This window comes from Acomys russatus, chromosome X, assembly GCF_903995435.1.
Source record: "Acomys russatus chromosome X, mAcoRus1.1, whole genome shotgun sequence".
NCBI classification, from domain to species: Eukaryota; Metazoa; Chordata; class Mammalia; order Rodentia; family Muridae; genus Acomys; species Acomys russatus.
Window position 1 is genome coordinate 83,962,842 of NC_067169.1, and position 17,954 is coordinate 83,980,795.

At 39.9% G+C, this 17,954-nt stretch overlaps 1 protein-coding gene across 9 annotated transcripts in view; it reads right to left on the reverse strand.

The window, feature by feature from the left end:
• Positions 1–17,954, reverse strand: part of Acsl4 (acyl-CoA synthetase long chain family member 4) — a 77,482-nt gene that overhangs the window by 42,935 nt on the left and 16,593 nt on the right. For 4 of the 9 annotated variants that reach the window (XM_051141992.1, XM_051141988.1, XM_051141987.1 and 1 more), the window contains exon 2: positions 3,723–3,772. Coding sequence is in view for 2 of the 9 variants with exons in the window: in XM_051141986.1 (XP_050997943.1) it covers positions 75–158 (84 nt within the window). In the remaining 7 variants the exon portion in view is untranslated. Of the gene's footprint in view, positions 1–74; positions 439–3,718; positions 3,773–17,954 lie in introns of those variants that run through there. The other 5 variants (XM_051141984.1, XM_051141991.1, XM_051141990.1 and 2 more) reach the window with 2 other exon arrangements.

The window sequence follows — 17,954 nt, forward strand, 5'->3', positions numbered from 1 at the left end:
AAGTATTTCAACATTACAACTGATGTTTGAGTGTGTCTCTCCCAGGATTAGCCAAACCCTTTTTACTTCATCACCTGGAGAAGCATTAACTCCTGAAGTCGCCATTCTGCCAGTCTCTTCCCAGCTTTTCCCAGGAAAGAAAGCACCCCAGCAGCCATGGTGAAGATGCTCCTTCATGCTCTAGTGTGAGCTCCCTCCCTCTCATAATGCCTTAAAAAGATCCCCAGCATGCATTACGTGTTTCATCTAGGTCACAGGTTAGTGAAATTGGGATCCTATCTCTGTATGTTGAAATGAGATATAGGAGCCAATGTTACTGCCTACACACTTCACATCTATACTGTGTAGGACTATATGTCTAGAACTCATTTTTAAGTGATAAGAGACAGCACTGATTTTTAAATATATTTCTTCAGTTTGTAATTGACTGTATGTAATTTAACCTGAAGTTAAGGAACTCAAAGGAGATATGCATTAGAAGTTGGTAGCAAAGCATGACATTACAATCCAACTTCATTAAACATAAAAACACCCCATTAAGTATTTAGAAAGAAGTAGCAGTGCTTTCTGGCTGTAAAAGGGAAGCAGGTAGCACAAAGACAATGACAAAGTTGTACAATGGCAGCTAAGCAATAACTTGTACAGGTTCCTGTACACAAAGCCTTGCTGCAAAAAGAAGTGACCTATTGCATGGATGTGTAGACATTCATTCTGTCCGTAAAGCCTTTGGTTCCCTGGGAGGATTTTCTCTGTTGGAACACATTTGTTTTAATTTTAACACATGTCAACCAAAAGGAACACATTTACAGACCCAAACTATAAAGTTGTTCTAGTGACTGTGTTTTTATTAAAGAAGAAATATACACAGTCAGTCTGTAACCTATGTACCTATTACCTGTTACCTTACATATTTATTATAATAAAGTATTACAAATAATGAAGAGTTGTCAAATATGAGTGTATGTTAAAAAAGAAAAAAATCTGTAGCCAGTAGAACTTCCCAAAGGAATGTCTTTGTGTTATAGGTAGACTTATACAATTAGATACACACACACACACACACACACACACACACACAGAGAGAGAGAGAGAGAGAGAGAGAGAGAGAGAGAGAGAGAGAAAGAAACACTCCACCTGCCCTCCCTATTTGACAGAGGTGGAGGCAGTCTGATCATCTGGTTCTCAGTTGGTATTGTTTTCCAGTCCTTTATACTGCTAAAAATTATACAACATAGTCTTAAACCATTTTTTATGGGGAGGCCAAACAAGTCTCTTCAGTAAAGCTGCCTAACCACTGTGATGTCTATTTCTCTCATGTTGCTGTTATTGTTGATTTTACAAACATGCTTTGATCTTCATTATCACATATATCTTATGAGTAAGACAAAAGAAAAAAGAACACGCTGGGTGGTGGTGGTGCATGACTTTAATCCCAGCACTCAGGGGGAGGCAGAGACAGAGGAAGATGCTTCGAGGCCAGCCTGGTCTACAGAGCGAGTTCTGGGACAGCCAGGGCTACACAGAGAAACTGTCTCAAAAAATAAAGCCAAAAAAGAAAAAGAAAAAAAAAAAAAAAGAACTCAAGCTGATAAATCTGTTGAAGACTGAAATCTCATGGGTAGTCAATGAGAGTAAAGGACAAAGGAGCACATGAAATAATTCCCAAACAATCCCTACTTTTACTTCAACTATTCATCATGAGTGCTTCAGACGTTGAAAAAAAAATGAATTCTTGACTGAAAACACACACACACACACACACACACACACAAAGTCAAGTACAAAAAAAAACATGAAAAGGTATTCTCAAAGTTAGCACTTCCATGTTAGGTCAGGAATATATCCCACTCTTTTGTTTCTTACATTCATGATGCTACCTGGCCCATGTTTCACCAAGGTGAGTGAGGCAAAGGCAATAAGGAAATTATTTTTATTTTGAAACCTAGTCTAAGATTGGAGCAAAGTTGTGACAATTGATGGAGAGCCTCCAAAGTGCCATAGGGCACTGTCTGAAAACTCCTGAACATAACTGGCCAGGTGTTCTGCTAACTCACTGATAATTCCTACTTTTCACCTTCAGAGTATTCTTTCTGCAGTTGCTATAAATATGTTGCTGTGTGTGTGTAGATTGGTGCCCAAGCATGAGAAAGAAGGTAGTACTCTCTGGAGAGATAACCATAAAAGCTTGATAGATTTACCCTCCACCCTACCCCCACCACACCCCTCCATGGCAGCAGTCTTTTTTCCAAGGGAAATGTGAACCTTAAGGACATGCTACGTGCTTTTTCAATCTGATATAGCATAGAACCCAAGGATACTGAGTTCCCAGCTAATTCTGGCCTCCTCTATGACCATGTTTAAAGTATCTTCTAAAGCAAACTACCAAGGGGCCATCAATTTAGGCATGTAAGAACATTAAGTCTTTTGAATTTCTCCATGCTTGGAAATCAGTCATTAGCATGAAGGAACTACTCCATCTTCCATTGCAAGTTCATAATTTAGTACAATGAGACCAATTCTCAAAAGACCAAAAATACTAGAGAGGCAACGTCAGAGCTGTTGAGCTGTCAAGTCTGAAACAAATGAGCCTGTCATTTCTCATCTGTAAAATTAGAAAGTTGGATTCAGATTTCAACACTCCAAAGACTAGTTTGGTTTGTAAGGATAAGGGTTATGACAGAGAGCTACTTTGTTGCTAGGTGTGAATGTTAAAAATACTCCTACCATTTACCGTCGCAATCATTTGATAAAATAAATACCTCTCCAAAATGAGGCAGGTATACCCTTTACATTGAAAATGGCTAGCATTAACAAGAAAACTCATGCTGTTCCTTTTTGCCATGCTTCATAGAGGTCCAGTAAAAATGTCTCCACTGGCTAACATTGGCCTAAAAAAAAAATCTACTTTGGGGAGCAACTGCACTGGATAATTTTCAATTTCTAAGCCTCACACGTTTTGACTTCAAGTGCTCTGTTGCATTTGACTCTCCTCCACATTATGGTCCAGAATAAAGGCCTCAGAGAAAGACAGTGCTGATATTTAGACTTCCGTACAGCAGATAGGTATTCACCTCCAGTTGAAAAAGACCTGATAAGGAACAAGAAGCCTCTGTTTCTGAGATGTGCATGAACTGCCACCATGAATCAGCAATTGTGTGCTTCCTATCCAGCCCATTTTACAGACAAGGAAGCCACTCAGCCTGCCAAAACAGCTTGGACACCTCAGTGCTCAAAACTGAAACTCCAATCTATAACTCCATCTTGGACTATGACTCAAAGAAAGAAATGTTCTCCTTTTACAACTGGGTGGCACATGGTTGAAGTTCTAGAAACTGCATAATCTAAACATGTGTTTCCATTTTACTTTTCCCAATATTTCCTATTATTTTGTTTTGGTTGGTTTTTTTGTTTGTTTGTTGTTTTTGTGGGTGTTTTTTTTGTTTTTGTTTTTTGTTTTTTGTTTTTGTTTTGTTTTGCAAGACAGGGTTTCTCTGTATAGCTCTGGCTGTCCTGGACTCACTTTGTAGACCAGGCTGGCCTCGAACTCACAGAGATCCGCCTGCCTCTGCCTCCCAATTGCTGGGATTAAAGGCATGCACCACTACGCCTGGCCCCAATATTGTCTTTTTAACATTACAGATATTGGTAAGTTTTTTTTCCCTCCATAGCCTCAAAGTGTGGATATAATTATACATTTTAAGTCCTGAAGGACACATACTTACAGATTTCTTCTTTCGCTTTTAAGAACAGGTATAGCTCCCGTGATCTGATTCTGCAGTGAGAGACAACATTTATGAGAACAGTGACGTGGGACAGGAAACCTTGCAAAGGAAAACAAGATGACAGCTCACATTTTCTGTGCACCTTAACTCGGGATAAAGCAGTTACCAAGGGCAAAACAAGAAACTACTAAGATGAGTGATTGATTCGAAGGAGTAACATTAGGAGCTCACATAAGTTAACTGAGAGGGACTCAAAAGAGAGACAGCAGCCAAAGCTCTGAGACAATGCCAACAAGCACAAGTCACATTCTTGGTGCTTTCTTTGCATGTTTGATCCCTTCATTATAAAACTAGCTGGTGTTAACTGGACCCATTAGCTTTCTACTTCTGTACTATGAGAAGTGTAAAAGAAAGAATGGCTTTTCTCCAGAGGGTGACAGATCGGCAGCACTGAGCATTAAGTTAATGTTTACACCACCATTTAAGCCTTGCTGTCCCATCTACTCTGCAGTAGGAAATGGAGATGAAACCTGCTCTTCAGGCCAGTAACTTACTGAGTCCAATGTCCTGCACCACTGCTACTCAGACCTTCACCCACTGAGCCATTCTGCTGCCCCATGATAGTATTTTTTTTAATATTTAAATGAAATTTCAATTTTTTAAAATATCATTTATATCATTACACATATATACAATGAACTACTCATAGCAAGAAGAACCATGACACAATCAGGAATTATATAAATATTACATTCTTAGTGTTTTGGCTATTTATATTTGACAGCCTTGAAGAAAGTGAATATTATCAAAGTCAATTGTATACATGTATGAAATTCTCAAAGAAAAATTTCCATTATTAAAAAAATAGTTTTTATGGAAATGTTTAACCAACAAGTGGTAACTTCTATTATATTTAATAGAACCTTTCCCAACATCAATTTAATATTTATGATACACTTCTGAGGAGGGAGTGCTGGAGCTAGTTACTGTATGAGATCCTACCTATATAAAAGTCACACGCTCTTAGACGGAGACCTCTAAGATCTGCCCTGTGGAGGAGAGCAGACAGCGTGGGCTAGGCTTATCCACCTTTTTTCCCCAAGTCTCTGAATAAAGTTGTTCTAACAATAAAAAATAAATAAAATAAAAGTCACGCTATTTGAGATGCTCTTCTTCTTACCAGTTTGGTATTAACATGGGGGCAGGAATACATAAATATATATTAAGTCCAAAGAGTTCCCAAGGTGAATGCTGTAGAGGAAAAACTTCAGCTTTGTATACAAGCCATATAGTTCTCTTATAGAAAAGTCTGGTCATTGCAATGTAAGAAGAAAAATCACCCAACCAAAACAATGTAAAGGTCTGTAGGTGGCAGGAAGAGGTAGGAGGAAAGGGGGTGGAGGGATATAAAAAAACTACCCACCACTCTCCTTAATTTAGAAAACAATTCCATCAATAAATATTTGCACCAGAGTCCTCTCCTCGGCAGATGAGCACTCCAGCTTTAACTACCTGCTCATCGCCAGTCTCCAGCCCTAAACCAGCTCTGTGCAAACTACAAAGGGAGAAGGGGCAGGACACGTGGCTCAGGGGGTAAGAGCACTTGGTGCTCCTGCAGAGGACCTGGCATCAGTTCCCAGGCCCCATGTGCTGGTTCACAGCCATGTGTAACTCAGAGTTAGGGTTCCAGGTGATCCAACACCCTCTTCTGACCTTCCAAGACACCAGGCATGTGGTAGGCAAACACACATGCAGGCAAACCACTCATATACATAAATTCAATAAAGCTCTAAAAAGTCGGATAAGGGAGAAAACATTTCATAATGCCTACAACCTTAAAAGCCATTTCTTTCATGCTAAGGAAAAGGGACTGAGCCGGGCGGTGGTGGCCTTAATCCCAGCACTAGGGAGGTAGAGGTGAGTTCAAGGCCAGCCTGGTCTACAAAGCGAGTCCAGTACAATCAAGGCTACACAGAGAAACTCTGTCTCCAAAAAAACCAAAACCAACCAAACAAACAATAAAAAGAAAGTAAAAAGAAAGAGGAACTGGAGGGTAGCTCAGTGATAGAGCCTTGGTTAGCATATGGGGCGATGGGTTTGATTGCCCAGTGTCAGAACACAGTCTAAAAGTGCAGTCATGCAAGGGGGATTCTGAGTGCTTGTGAGAACACTCCAAGAAAACAAGACAAGAGGTCTGTGACCTCACTTTCTTCAAAACCATGGAATTATTCTTGGAAAGTGTGTGCTCCTCCCAGGTTTAGCTGATAAGACGTTGTTATTCCTATGCCTCTGTGGGAAAACATGTTTTTGCTATGTGTGGCCTGTCTTTGTGACTGAACACCTGACTCATGTGAGTCTCCTTAACTCTCAGAGTAGAAATTGCCTGATTTGTTTAGACCTGCTCTCCCAGGTTCACCCAACTAGAGTGGGGCGATAGACCCTAGCCCCAAATAGGAAAATCAAGAATGTAATGCTGCCCAGCAGAAAAAAAAAAGAAACCAAACCCCAATTTCTAATTGAACCAACCAGTTTCCTATCCAACAGAACTAATCCTGAACTCTCCCAGTCCCTGCCCCCCAACAATCTAGTCAAATAAATTCAAAAATAATTGAACATAGAAAACCAAAGCAAATTATCACAAGCGGGTTCAATGTACAGATGAGGAGAAGCAGAGATGATTCTGCTAAAATCCTAAGGCAAACCTTATTCAGAATTGTCTTTTTCATGAATATATGAGTTGTTTTCCTATAAGGAAACTGACATGTCTTGGCTAAGCAAAATTTTCACACCCTGAAAGCATATCGTATGATTTGTTTCTACTAAATAACCTGGGATTGTGGAAAAATACAGTGTCAAAGGTTTACGATTATACAAGAAACAGAACTGACAAGTTCTAATTTACCAAAATACAAGGGAGAAAAACAGCATCCATAAAGCTAATGAGAGAGTTAACACATGAATTTTTCCATGAGATGCCAAAGTGTTACTAATACGTGGCAGTGATGTTCAACTTCAGATAACCTCATACTTGAGAACAGACTTCGAAAACAAACCATTACAGTGTTTGCTTTGGGCTCTCTCTCTCTAAGTAAATTAGTCTGTTAACCAATAGTTTTAAAACATTCTTTTAAAAGTCAAGTAAATACTAAGCTTGTGATAGCATCTGTTGGAAATGTTCCAGGCCTGAGCTGCTCTGCTGTATTTAATGTCTCAAGCATGTGTGTTAGGTTGAAAATAAGATGTTTCACAGCCAAGTGGAAAAATATTAAGGAAATAAGTACATTGTGTTCAAACCTATAAGAAATTTCAAGCCAGGCCAATTCAAAACAATACCTTAAGCCGGGCATGGTGGCGCATGCCTTTAGTCCCAGCACTCGGGAGGCAGAGGCAGGTGGATCACTGTGAGTTCCAGGCCAGCCTGGTCTACAAAGTGAGTCTAGGACAGCCAAGGCTACCCAGAGAAACCCTGTCTCGAAAAACCAAAAAACAAAACAAAACAAATCTCCTAGGCAATAATGGTGTTTTATACACATCTCATTAAGGATACTGCCAATCCTCTGTTAATAAATGCTTGTGAATTTTAAAAAATCCTATAGTGAAATACAGCATAAAATTATAAAATATTGATGTCAAAACAATTATGGTTCCATTATACACATGTTTAAGCTTTACATATTTGCAACATTTATACCGAACATTGTCTAGCTGCTTTCATATTTGTATGCTTTTTGTATTTTCATGCAAATTTAGTATCTTCCAATGTTTCCATAAAAATAAGAAACGTATACTTGGGAGCTGGAGAGACAGCCCAACAGCCAGAAGCTCTTAACTGCTCTTGCAAAGAACCTGAGTTCAGTTCCCAGCACTCATATTGGGTGGGTGGCTTACAGCCATCTGCAGCTCCAGTTGGAGGAGGTCAAACAGTGTCCTCTTCTGGACTCCAACTTGGCAAATGCTAGCATCAACAGGAAACATTTGTTAAGTTGAAACAAACCATGATGCATGGTCTCAAAGTACCTTCTCAAATATGTGTTGAGAAAATATAATATAAACATTAGTTATTACAAATACAAAAAACAAAACCCAGGCATGGTGGCACATGCCTTAGGGAGGCTGTGGTGGATGGATCTCTGTGAATTCAAAACAAGCCTAATCTACTATCTTTTTTAAAGATTTTATTTATTTATTTATCTGTTTGGTTTTTTATTATGCATGTTGTGCTCTGCCTGCATATCAGAAGAGGGCACCAGATCGCATTATGGATGGTTGTGAACCACCATGTGGTAGCTGGGAATTGAACTCAGGACCTCTGGAGGAGCAGTCAGTGCTCTTAACCTTTGAGCCATCTCTCCAGCCCACTAGAACTATCTTTATCTAAGCTCTAGTCATGTGACTTTTTATAGAAGTCTAGTTTTAATGCCAAAAGAAACTCATCGTAGCTAATAGTTCTATTACTACCTATTATTTTACATAACTTCTCTCCCAGGTAATTAGTACACAGCTAGATAAAGCTTTATTAAGTGTCTAAGCCACAAGGGGAGTTCTAGACTTCAACTGAGAGATATTGTGGATAAATTTCACTGCTTATGAACAATGTTAGGGACTACAGAGACAAAATAAGCAGTTGTTTTACCTTTCTGTGTAGCCCAGGCTGGCCTTAGATTTGCCAATCCTAATTCCCCAGCCTCCTGAGTGCTGGGACTACAGGCCACACAACACCTGAACAAAATATCAGAATGGAAAAAAGTGAACTCAGTTTAAAAGGGAACTCTTCTCAGGTACATCAGGGGGCATTATCCTAAGGGAACTGAGCCAGGCATAGGAGCACCACATGAGGCAGTACTATGTACAGATTCAAACATAGTCAAGTTCATAGAAGCAGAGGATAGAGCAGGGGTGTACTAGGATCTGAGGGAGAAATAAGGTCATAGTAGCCAAAGAACAGTTTCAGTTGTGTAAGATAACTCCTGGAGTCTCTATTCTGCAATATGATGACTACAGACAATAATACTGTCTCGCACACTTAAAAATGGGTGGAGAGAACTGTTGTAAAGTATTCTTTCAGCCATGTGCAAATAAGATGAGAGGAAAAATTCAGGGGGTGATGGGTTGGTTTATTGTACAGACGGTGGTGGTCACTTTATGGTATGTGCTTTATCTGTAAACTTACCAAGCTGTACACACCTTTAATCCCAGCACTTGGGAGGCAGAGGCAGACAGACCTCTGTGAGTTCGAGGCCAGCCTGGTCTACAAGGTGAGTCCAGGACAGCCAAGGCTACACAGAGAGACCTTGTCTCTGAAAACATATACATGTTCAACTTACTACAAAAGTTTTATTATTTATACAGTATTCTGCCCACATGTGCGCCTGCCTGCCAGAAGAAGGCACTGGATCTCACTACAGATAGTTGTGAGTCACCATGTGGCCGCTGGGAATTGAACTCAGGACCTTTGGAAGAGCAGACTGTGCTCTTAGCTGCTGAGCCATCTCTCTAGCCCCCATGTTCAACTTTTCTATGTCAGTCATGCTTCAGAACCCTTAAAAGATGGACTATTAATGATTATCTAGCCGTAGAAAAACTGTTCGTGGAGCTATGACAGCTGTCCAACTTAAAATAAACCCCAATGAGCATGTGCAGCAATGAGGCAAAACAAGTCTACGCATTTCCCGTTCAGAAGTCTCTAGAGCACACATTTTCTTAAGACAGTTAATTGGGAGGAGCTTGCTCTGCTACCAGTGGCAGATCCAGCTCGACTGCTTTGAGACAACCACTAACTAGCTGAGAGAAGCTTTTAATAGATGAGCAAAGTGTCATTAGATCACAATAGTGACCCAAAAGCTCCTAGACTAGAAACTGCAGACCAGCAGGCACTGGACTACTAAGTCTCTGCCTGGCAAGGGGATTCAAGAAGTGTGAGGCGAGGTGGCATAAACATTTAATCTCAGCACTTGGGAGTCGGGGGTAGGGGTGGGGGTGCAGAGGCAGGCGGATCTCTGTGAGTTTAAGGCCAACCTGGTCTACAAAGCGAGTCCAGGCCAGCCAAGGCTAACCCAGAGAGACCGGGTCTCGAAAAACAAAAACAACACCAACAACACCAACAAAAAAGAAAAAAAGAAAGAAAGAAAGAAAGAAAAGAACAAACAAAAGGAGGGGAGGTGGTGCTGATATGAACAAATATGGATCTCCCAAGCTTTCATTTAAAATATGAGTCAGGTGGTGGCGGCGCACGCCTTTAATCCCAGCACTCGGGAGGCAGAGGCAGGTAGATCGCTGTGAGTTTGAGGCCAACCTGGTCTACAAAGTGAGTCCAGGACAGCCAAGGCTACCCAGAGAAACCCTGTCTCAAAAAACAAAAAAAAAAATTGTTTTTAATTTATGAAAGATAATAATGCTTCAAGAAAGTGCCTGTTAATTAAGAGATCTTGGGTGAGAAAAATGATACAATCACGACTTTCCACACAATTTGTGAGTTTTTCTTTATCTAGAAGTTATAAAAAGTCACATGAAAAAAAGTCTGAATAGGTATAATTATAGAAATGACTAACATAATGAGCCAGAAGTAATTAGGAAGTAATCCTTTTAGGAGAATTTTTGCAATTTCCTCTGTAAACTATTGAACAAAAATATATCTTACAGCTTAAAGTCCAGCTGTCCCTGAAAGTGTCATTAGGGACGACCAGCTCTTTACAGTGTAGTATTTTCATACCTGTGGCATCTACTTCCACTTCTGCATGACGAACATTTTATTTAATTTAATAAAACAGGTAGGGCCAACTAAAATAGACTGCTGCCAACAAAGTCAGACAAAAAGGAGCTTTTTGTTTATAAAGACTGGACAAGTGCGATGGTACGTTCTTTTAATCCTAGCACTCCAAAGAGGCACAGCTTTAAATTCAAGACTAGCCTGGTCTACAGAGCAGAATTCCAGGACAGCCAGGGCTAGAGAAAACCTGTCGGAAGGAAGGAGAAAGAAAAGAAAGAAAGAAAAGAAAGAAAGAAAAGAAATAAGGGTGTAAGCGTATAAACTAGGAGTTGGGCAGTGGTGGCACACGCCTATAATCTCAGCATTCAGAAGGCAGAGGCAAGTGGATTTCTGTGAGTTCAAGGCTCGCCTGGTTTACAAAACCTGTCTCAAAAAAAAAAAAAAAAAAAAAAAAAGCAAACAAAACAACAACAAAAAGAAAAGAGTATAAATTGGCACATGTTTTATTGAAAGGAACTTGGCAATGTGTGTCAAGAGGCCTCAGCTCATTTCATGACCTGTTAACTGAAGCTTATACTTCTAAGAATGTTTTTAGGAAATAATGAGAGGTGGAGCTGCACACACAGATATACACATAAAAAAGAAAGTGAAATACAGCCACTGTGCTGGAGATAACAAGAAAATTTGAGAAGATGGCAAAAGGAGATTAGTAAAATAACGATGTAGTCATGGTATCAAATACTATACACAACCCCCCAGTGCACCATGGTTAGAGGATGGCACTTGTGGCTACGAGGAAATCAAATACAACACCAAATGGAAACGTCTACATTATAGGATTGTAGGCAGCTTTTTAAATGTTCTACTTAAATTTGTCCAAGATTTTTTTGGGGGGAGTGGGTGCTTTTCAAGACAAGATTTCTCTGGTAGCCTTGACTATCCAAGATTTTTTTAAAGCTTCCACAGAGAATTATGTTCTTTGTATCACTAATAATAAGCAAGTCTTTCAGTTATTTCTAATGTATGCTGGTGTGTGTGTGTGTGTGTGTGTGTGTGTGTGTGTGTGTGTGTTGACAGGTGACAATCAGTATGTCTCCAAAGGTGTTTGACCCTACTCAGAGGAATAAGTGATACTTAAAAGCAGTCAAGCCAGACAGTGTGATGCATGCCTTTAATCCTAGCACTCAGGGTGGCAGAGGCAGGCGAATCTCTGTGAGTTCAAGGCCAGCCTGGTCTACAAAGTTGAGTCCTGGAGAGCCAAGGCTATACAGAGAAATCCTGTCTCAAAAAACCAAAAAAATAAACAATAAAAAGGAGTCAAAACTTGATTTAATAGAAGTTGATACTAATAGAATCAGTAGCAAACTAAAACTGATACCAATAGAAGTAGATTGAATACTTCCTTCTTTTCTCTTTTGGGGAGAGTTTACAAGACAACATTTCTCTGTGTAACCCTGGCTGTCTGTAGACCACACTGACATAGAACTCAGAAATCCACCTGCCTCTGTCTCCCAGAGTGCTGGGATTACAGGCATGCACCACTACCACCTGATATTGTCATTTAAAAACCATTTTCAAAGCTGAATAAACATATTTTTCTTATTATAACTATAATGCTGTTTGCCTAAGACTAAGCATCCTTGCCATTCCCTGTGCTAAAATGAGACCAACAAAGGCACAGAGCTGTTGGCGTTCAGTGAATGCTTGCCTAGTAGGTCACGTGCCTCAGTTCCATCCCTCAGCACAAATAAATGATGGAAAGGAAAAAAACAAAAACCAAAAAAAAAAAAACTCTTTTGATCTCACATAAGTGAGTCACGCCCCCCCCCCCGAAATATTTTAACTACCACTAAGGGAATAGATGGTATCAAAAAGCCAACAATTATAAAGCGTTCCACACACAATTGGAAGTGTGATTAATTCCTGTGGATACCACAGTTCCATTTACCTTCCCTTTTAAAACACTCAAGAATGCAAATAATAGATGACAATTGCAGAAAACCTAATAGATAGCACATTATACATCATTCCATACTGATGACATTTCAAGTTGACCAGATCAGACCCCTGTATCTATGAAGCCTGTAAGAACTAGTCTTTTAATGCGTATGTGTGTGTATAATATGCACAGAGTGTCACTTTCCACACTGGTAACCAGAGGGTCTTTGAAGAGAGGGGATTTCAGTAATGAATGCTTTATTAGTCCTCTCTTGTTTACCATCCGGCCACTGGGAACAAATATTGACAACTTTGGAGGCTATCACCTTACCTAACACAGTCTTGCTTCAGACATTCCAAGCAAATGTGATCTCTTACCAATGTGCACTGGCTGACTTCACAAAACAAAGTAGGACGCAGAAAAGGCTGAATCATTTCTTTCCCTCAAAGTTTTCATTTCACAATGTTTCCGACAACAATCAAGTATCATTAAGTAATAGCACTTCCTGTAAGGCTGACAAGTCTATCAAAGTGCCCTGCAGTAACCTCAACAGGACCTAGCCGCAGGAAGTTCACTATACTGACAAGCAGGAAAGGACTACAAGTGCTATCACATTATTGTATTGTGTATTATTGCAATACACAAGAGATTGCTCAAAACATAACATTGTATGTCCACGTTAAAGGAAACTGCTTCTGTGTAACTGCAGAGAAGCAACACTTGAGAAGCTGTATACAAAAACATGATTCTGTAATCCCAGCACTCGGGGAGGCAGAGGCAGGTGGATCTCTGTGAGTTCAAGGCCAGCCTGGTCTACAAAGAGAGTCCAGGTCAGCCAGGGATACACAGAGAAACCCTGTCCCCCCAAAACCAAAACAACAACAACAACAACAACAACAACAACAACAACAACAACAACAAAAATCCATGATTCATCAGGAATGGGTTAAAGTTAGGGTGATCACATTTCCCAGCATGCCAAGGACTGTCGCTGAGTTGCATACCTGTCATCCCAGAGTAGAATCTAACTCCTTCTCTTTTGGAAAAAGATTCTTAGGATGTGTCTAGTTAGCTTGACATGGTGGTGCATACCTTTAATCCCAGCACTTGGGAGGCAGAGACAGGTGGATATCTGTGAGTTCGAGGCCAGCCTGGGTCTACAAAGTGAGTGCAGGATAGCCAAGGCTCTTGTTATACAAAGAAACTCTGTCACAAAAACAAACAAAAAAAAACCCATCTCTAGTTATCCCCTACTTTGGTTTCCATGTACAAAAAATAAGAATACATGACCACTGGAGCCAAAGCTAGCCTTCACCATATGAAAAATATTTCCAAGTACAAACTTCTCTTTGACTCCACAGTCATTTGTGATGTTGTAAGCAATGAGAGCACTAGCTATATGCCATTAAATTGTCCCTCCCTCCCTCCCTCTCTCCCTCCCTCCCTCCCTCTCTCTCTCTCCCTCCCTCCCTCTCCCTTCCTCCCTCCCTCCCCTCCCTCTCCTTCCCCTCTTACTCTTTGACACGTCTTCTGAAATCTACAATTTTAGTTTATGTACAATTGAACATTTATAATCTATCTTAAATCTAGAATAAACCTTTAATTGTTGATTTCAAATTAAAGTAAATTCCTCATCTTAAAATTTTATATTTTAAAATAAAATAAAGCAGACGTACTGGAAGGAATATCTCCATTTATAGTTTTTTTTTTTTTTTTTTTTTTTTTTTTTTTTAGGTCATACAAGTTTAAAAGACAATAGTACTTTTTTTGAAACTGAGTTCCAATTTCACTTTAGAAATCAGGGAAATAATGTTGCCAAATTAACTTTAGAAATCAAACAAAAGTTCTCCCTTTGCAAGTAATGAACACTTTGTGCTCTTTTGTTTAAAAAAAAATAGCCAGTTATAATTTCCAATCTACAGTTTTCTGGAAACCTCAGCAATGCAAATCAAATAATGCTTGTTTTGACCACCAGCCAAAGACAAAGGACTAAAGCAAATCTGGGTGTTTGTAAACTAGCGCACAGCCTATAAACACCAGCTGCTGGAATGGTAATGACCGGGGTCTCTAGTGCAGCCTACCAGTCAGCATAGCACGAAAGGAGCAAAAGGAGCTCACAAGAGCGAGGCTTCATCCATGCTTAAGGCTCCAATATAACTCTATGGCTCAGCTGAGAGGCAGCCTGCACAGAATGCAGGAGTCAAGAGACAACAACGAGACAGTCTACCTTCAGGAACTGCCTGTGCCACCTACTGGAGGTCCGTGACCTCTTAGCTCCAGTTACCACAACTGTAAAATGGAGAGAACAGAACTAGTGCCCACAGCCTTCGCCGTTATGGACGTACAGTTTCTCAAAAGCGTTAACTTTCATTCTTCACCTCCTTTCCAGGCACATGATCTTTCTTCTGCCACAAAGATTCTATTCTTCTCTTTTCCGCATTCCTTTATGTCCTAACTTAAGTAGTACTGGTAGAAATCCTTCTCTGGCTGCCCATTTATGTCATATGCATTTGACACTGGCCCTCAAAGCACCCTTAAGCTCTGCACTTACACTTCTGTTTGTGTTCTCTTACTTTGGGTTTCTCATTGAAGACAGAGATCTGGGCTGGAGAGATGGCTCAGTGGTTAAGAGCACTGGCTGCTCTTCCAAAGGACCCGGGTGCAATTCCCAGCAACCACATGGCCGCTCACAACCATCTGTAACTCTAGTTCCATGGGATCTGACACCCCCACATAGAACATAAAGTAAGTAAATAAATAAATAAATAAATCGACTATAAAACAAGATGATGGAAGTCATGTTTGCCGTGGTTAGCACCGTCACACTCAGTAGCGCCATACAGGAGCAGGGCAGGCTCCAAGTAGATGCTTAGTAAATGACAAGGCGGGTGACGGTGAGAGGAAGCCAAGGATGGATTTCTAAGCTACAGCTTTCATACTAGGTTGAAGTATGAGCCTCTTCACATATTTATAGAAGTGTTTCTTCTCACACAATGAGCTTTCCATTAAACATTAAACACAGGAAGTGTCACATGCTTACCATGTTCAAAGTATATGCTCTTTTTGTGAAAAGAAGCCTAACTTTATAAAAACAGAGAAAGCAAGAATCTCCTCAGCATGTTTGCACTTATTATTAATATTGCGTCCCATATTCCAAAGTCCTTATTTAAGTAGGCTATCAGAGTCACATTCTACAGCTAGCGTTCAGCTCCCTGAATATCAGCTGAAACCCTCAAGTACAAGTGGAGAAAAGAAATAGGAGGCAGGGCTGGAGAGATGGCTCAGAGGTTAAGAGCACTCTCTGTTCTTCCAAAGGTTCTGAGTTCAATTCCCACCAACCACATGGTGGCTTCGCAACTATGTAATGAGATATGGTGCCCTTTCCTGTACACATGTGGGCAGAATACTACATAAATAATAAATAAATCTAAAAAGAGGAAAAGAAACAAGAGGTGAAACCATGAACATAGAAGGACATAGGGAAAAAAATGTGTGAAATGGTGGAAAATATTGCAGCAATAATAGCAGCATATCTATAAACTGCCACTGGGTGGCAGCACTGTCACTAGCTACCCAATACAGAAATGAATCCTGGAGATAGAACTATCAGGCTGTTTTACAAAGCTTAAGCTGAAAGCATTCCAGTCTATTTCTATATTGATGGGCAGCACACTCAAATTCAAGGTCTTTAATCATAGGAATAGGTCTTAAGGATGTTATGTTAATCAGAGACTTGTGGAAGGTAGTAAGCTTAGTTAACACTTTGGCCTAAAGCTTTGTGTCAGCACACTACTGTAAGTGTGGAAATTCTCAGCGGAGAAAAGAAGATCAGAAAAAAAGTAGAAAGCATTTGCAAAATCCAGGGTGAACCACATAAAACTATGAAAGTCACAAATCCACTATATACAAATTTATTAAACCCCACAAGTGGTTCAACTTGGCGTACATAAGTATTAAGCAGTACAACTGCTGAAAGTTGTCTGGTTTGCTAAGTAAAAAAGCATTAGAAACACATATATGGTTATCCTTTTACTTAAAGTAATAAAGAATTAACTGAACAAAGAGATACAACAAAGTATGGTGAAGGAACAAGTTATTTTCAAAGAACAGACATGAAGCTGGGCGTGGTGGCGCACACCTTTATTCCCAGCACTCGGGAGGCAGAAGCAGGCGGATCGCTGTGAGTTCGAGGCCAGCCTGGTCTACAAAAGTGAGTCTAGGACAGCCAAGGCTACACAGAGAAACCCTGTCTCAAAAAAACAAAACAAAAACAGACATGAGATGAAGTTTATCAAAGAAAAAAACATATTAGTTATATTTAAGTGTAAAGGAGGGCAAATTTTAAAAATGTATTTAAAATGTTTGGCAGCCAATCTTTTAGGGAAATGCAGATTTTGTGTGAAATAGATTTATACTCTCTATAAAAACGTAGACAAAAGTATCTACTTAAAAGTGCTAAAAACATTAGTTGTCTCTGAGTAGAAGGCTTACCCACTTTATGTTTATAATTTTATCTGCATACTCTAAATATATACAGTACTTGTGGATGCTGTGACAGAAAACAGTGCTTGGACATACACAGGGAATTCTAATTTTCTCAGTTGCTTTGCCACTGCTACGTCATATACAATGCTAGTATTAGGCGAAACAGTATTAATTACACATGGGCTATAGTGCCAACACTATACATTAACTATGAGCTTAATATTGTTCCAAATAAAATATGTTCGTTTAAAGAAGTAAGACCGGTATTAATGTCACATTTTAAAATAGAGTATACAGTTTTTTGGGGGGTTGGGGGTGGGGTTAGGAGGGTTAGTTTTTGGAGACAAAGTTTCTCTGTGTAGCTTTGGCTGTCCTGGACTCGCTTTATAAACCAGACTGGCCTCAAAATTCCCAGAGATGCGCCTGCCTCTGCCTTGCCAGAGCTGGGATTAAGGTGTGTGGCACCGAGGCTTAAATGGTTTATTTTATAAGAAAGAAGTCATTTGGTTAAACTATCCCTAAATATGCATAAGAATATATAAACTAATGCTGGGCTGTGGTGGTGCACGCCTTTAATCCCAGCACTCAGGAGGCAGAGGCAGTTGGATTGCTGTGAGTTCGAGGCCAGCCTGGTCTACAAAGAGAGTTCAGGACAGCCAAGTCTACACAGAGAGACCCTGTCTCAAAAACCCAAAAAGAAAAGAAAAGAAATGTATATATACATATATATATATACATATATATATATACATGCAAACCAGCTGGACCCAGTGGTGCACTCCTGTAATCTCAGCAAGTTCAGGACAGCCAAGGCTACATAAAGAAACTCTGTCTCAAACTCCCTTCCCTCCACTCCCCCAGAAAAGAATATATAAACTAAATTCTTGAGCAATAAACCATCATACTTTCTAACATCACAACACAAAATTGTAGAGACAATTATATCACTGGGTCTTCCGTAAATATACACATGACACTACTGTGCTGTACCAAGATCACTGAAGCAGGAAACAGATCATTAAGAGTCTACTCATTTGGTTTTGTAGCCACCATAACATGGAGAGCTGAGAAAGGAAGGAATTAAAAGTTAAAGTATAGATAA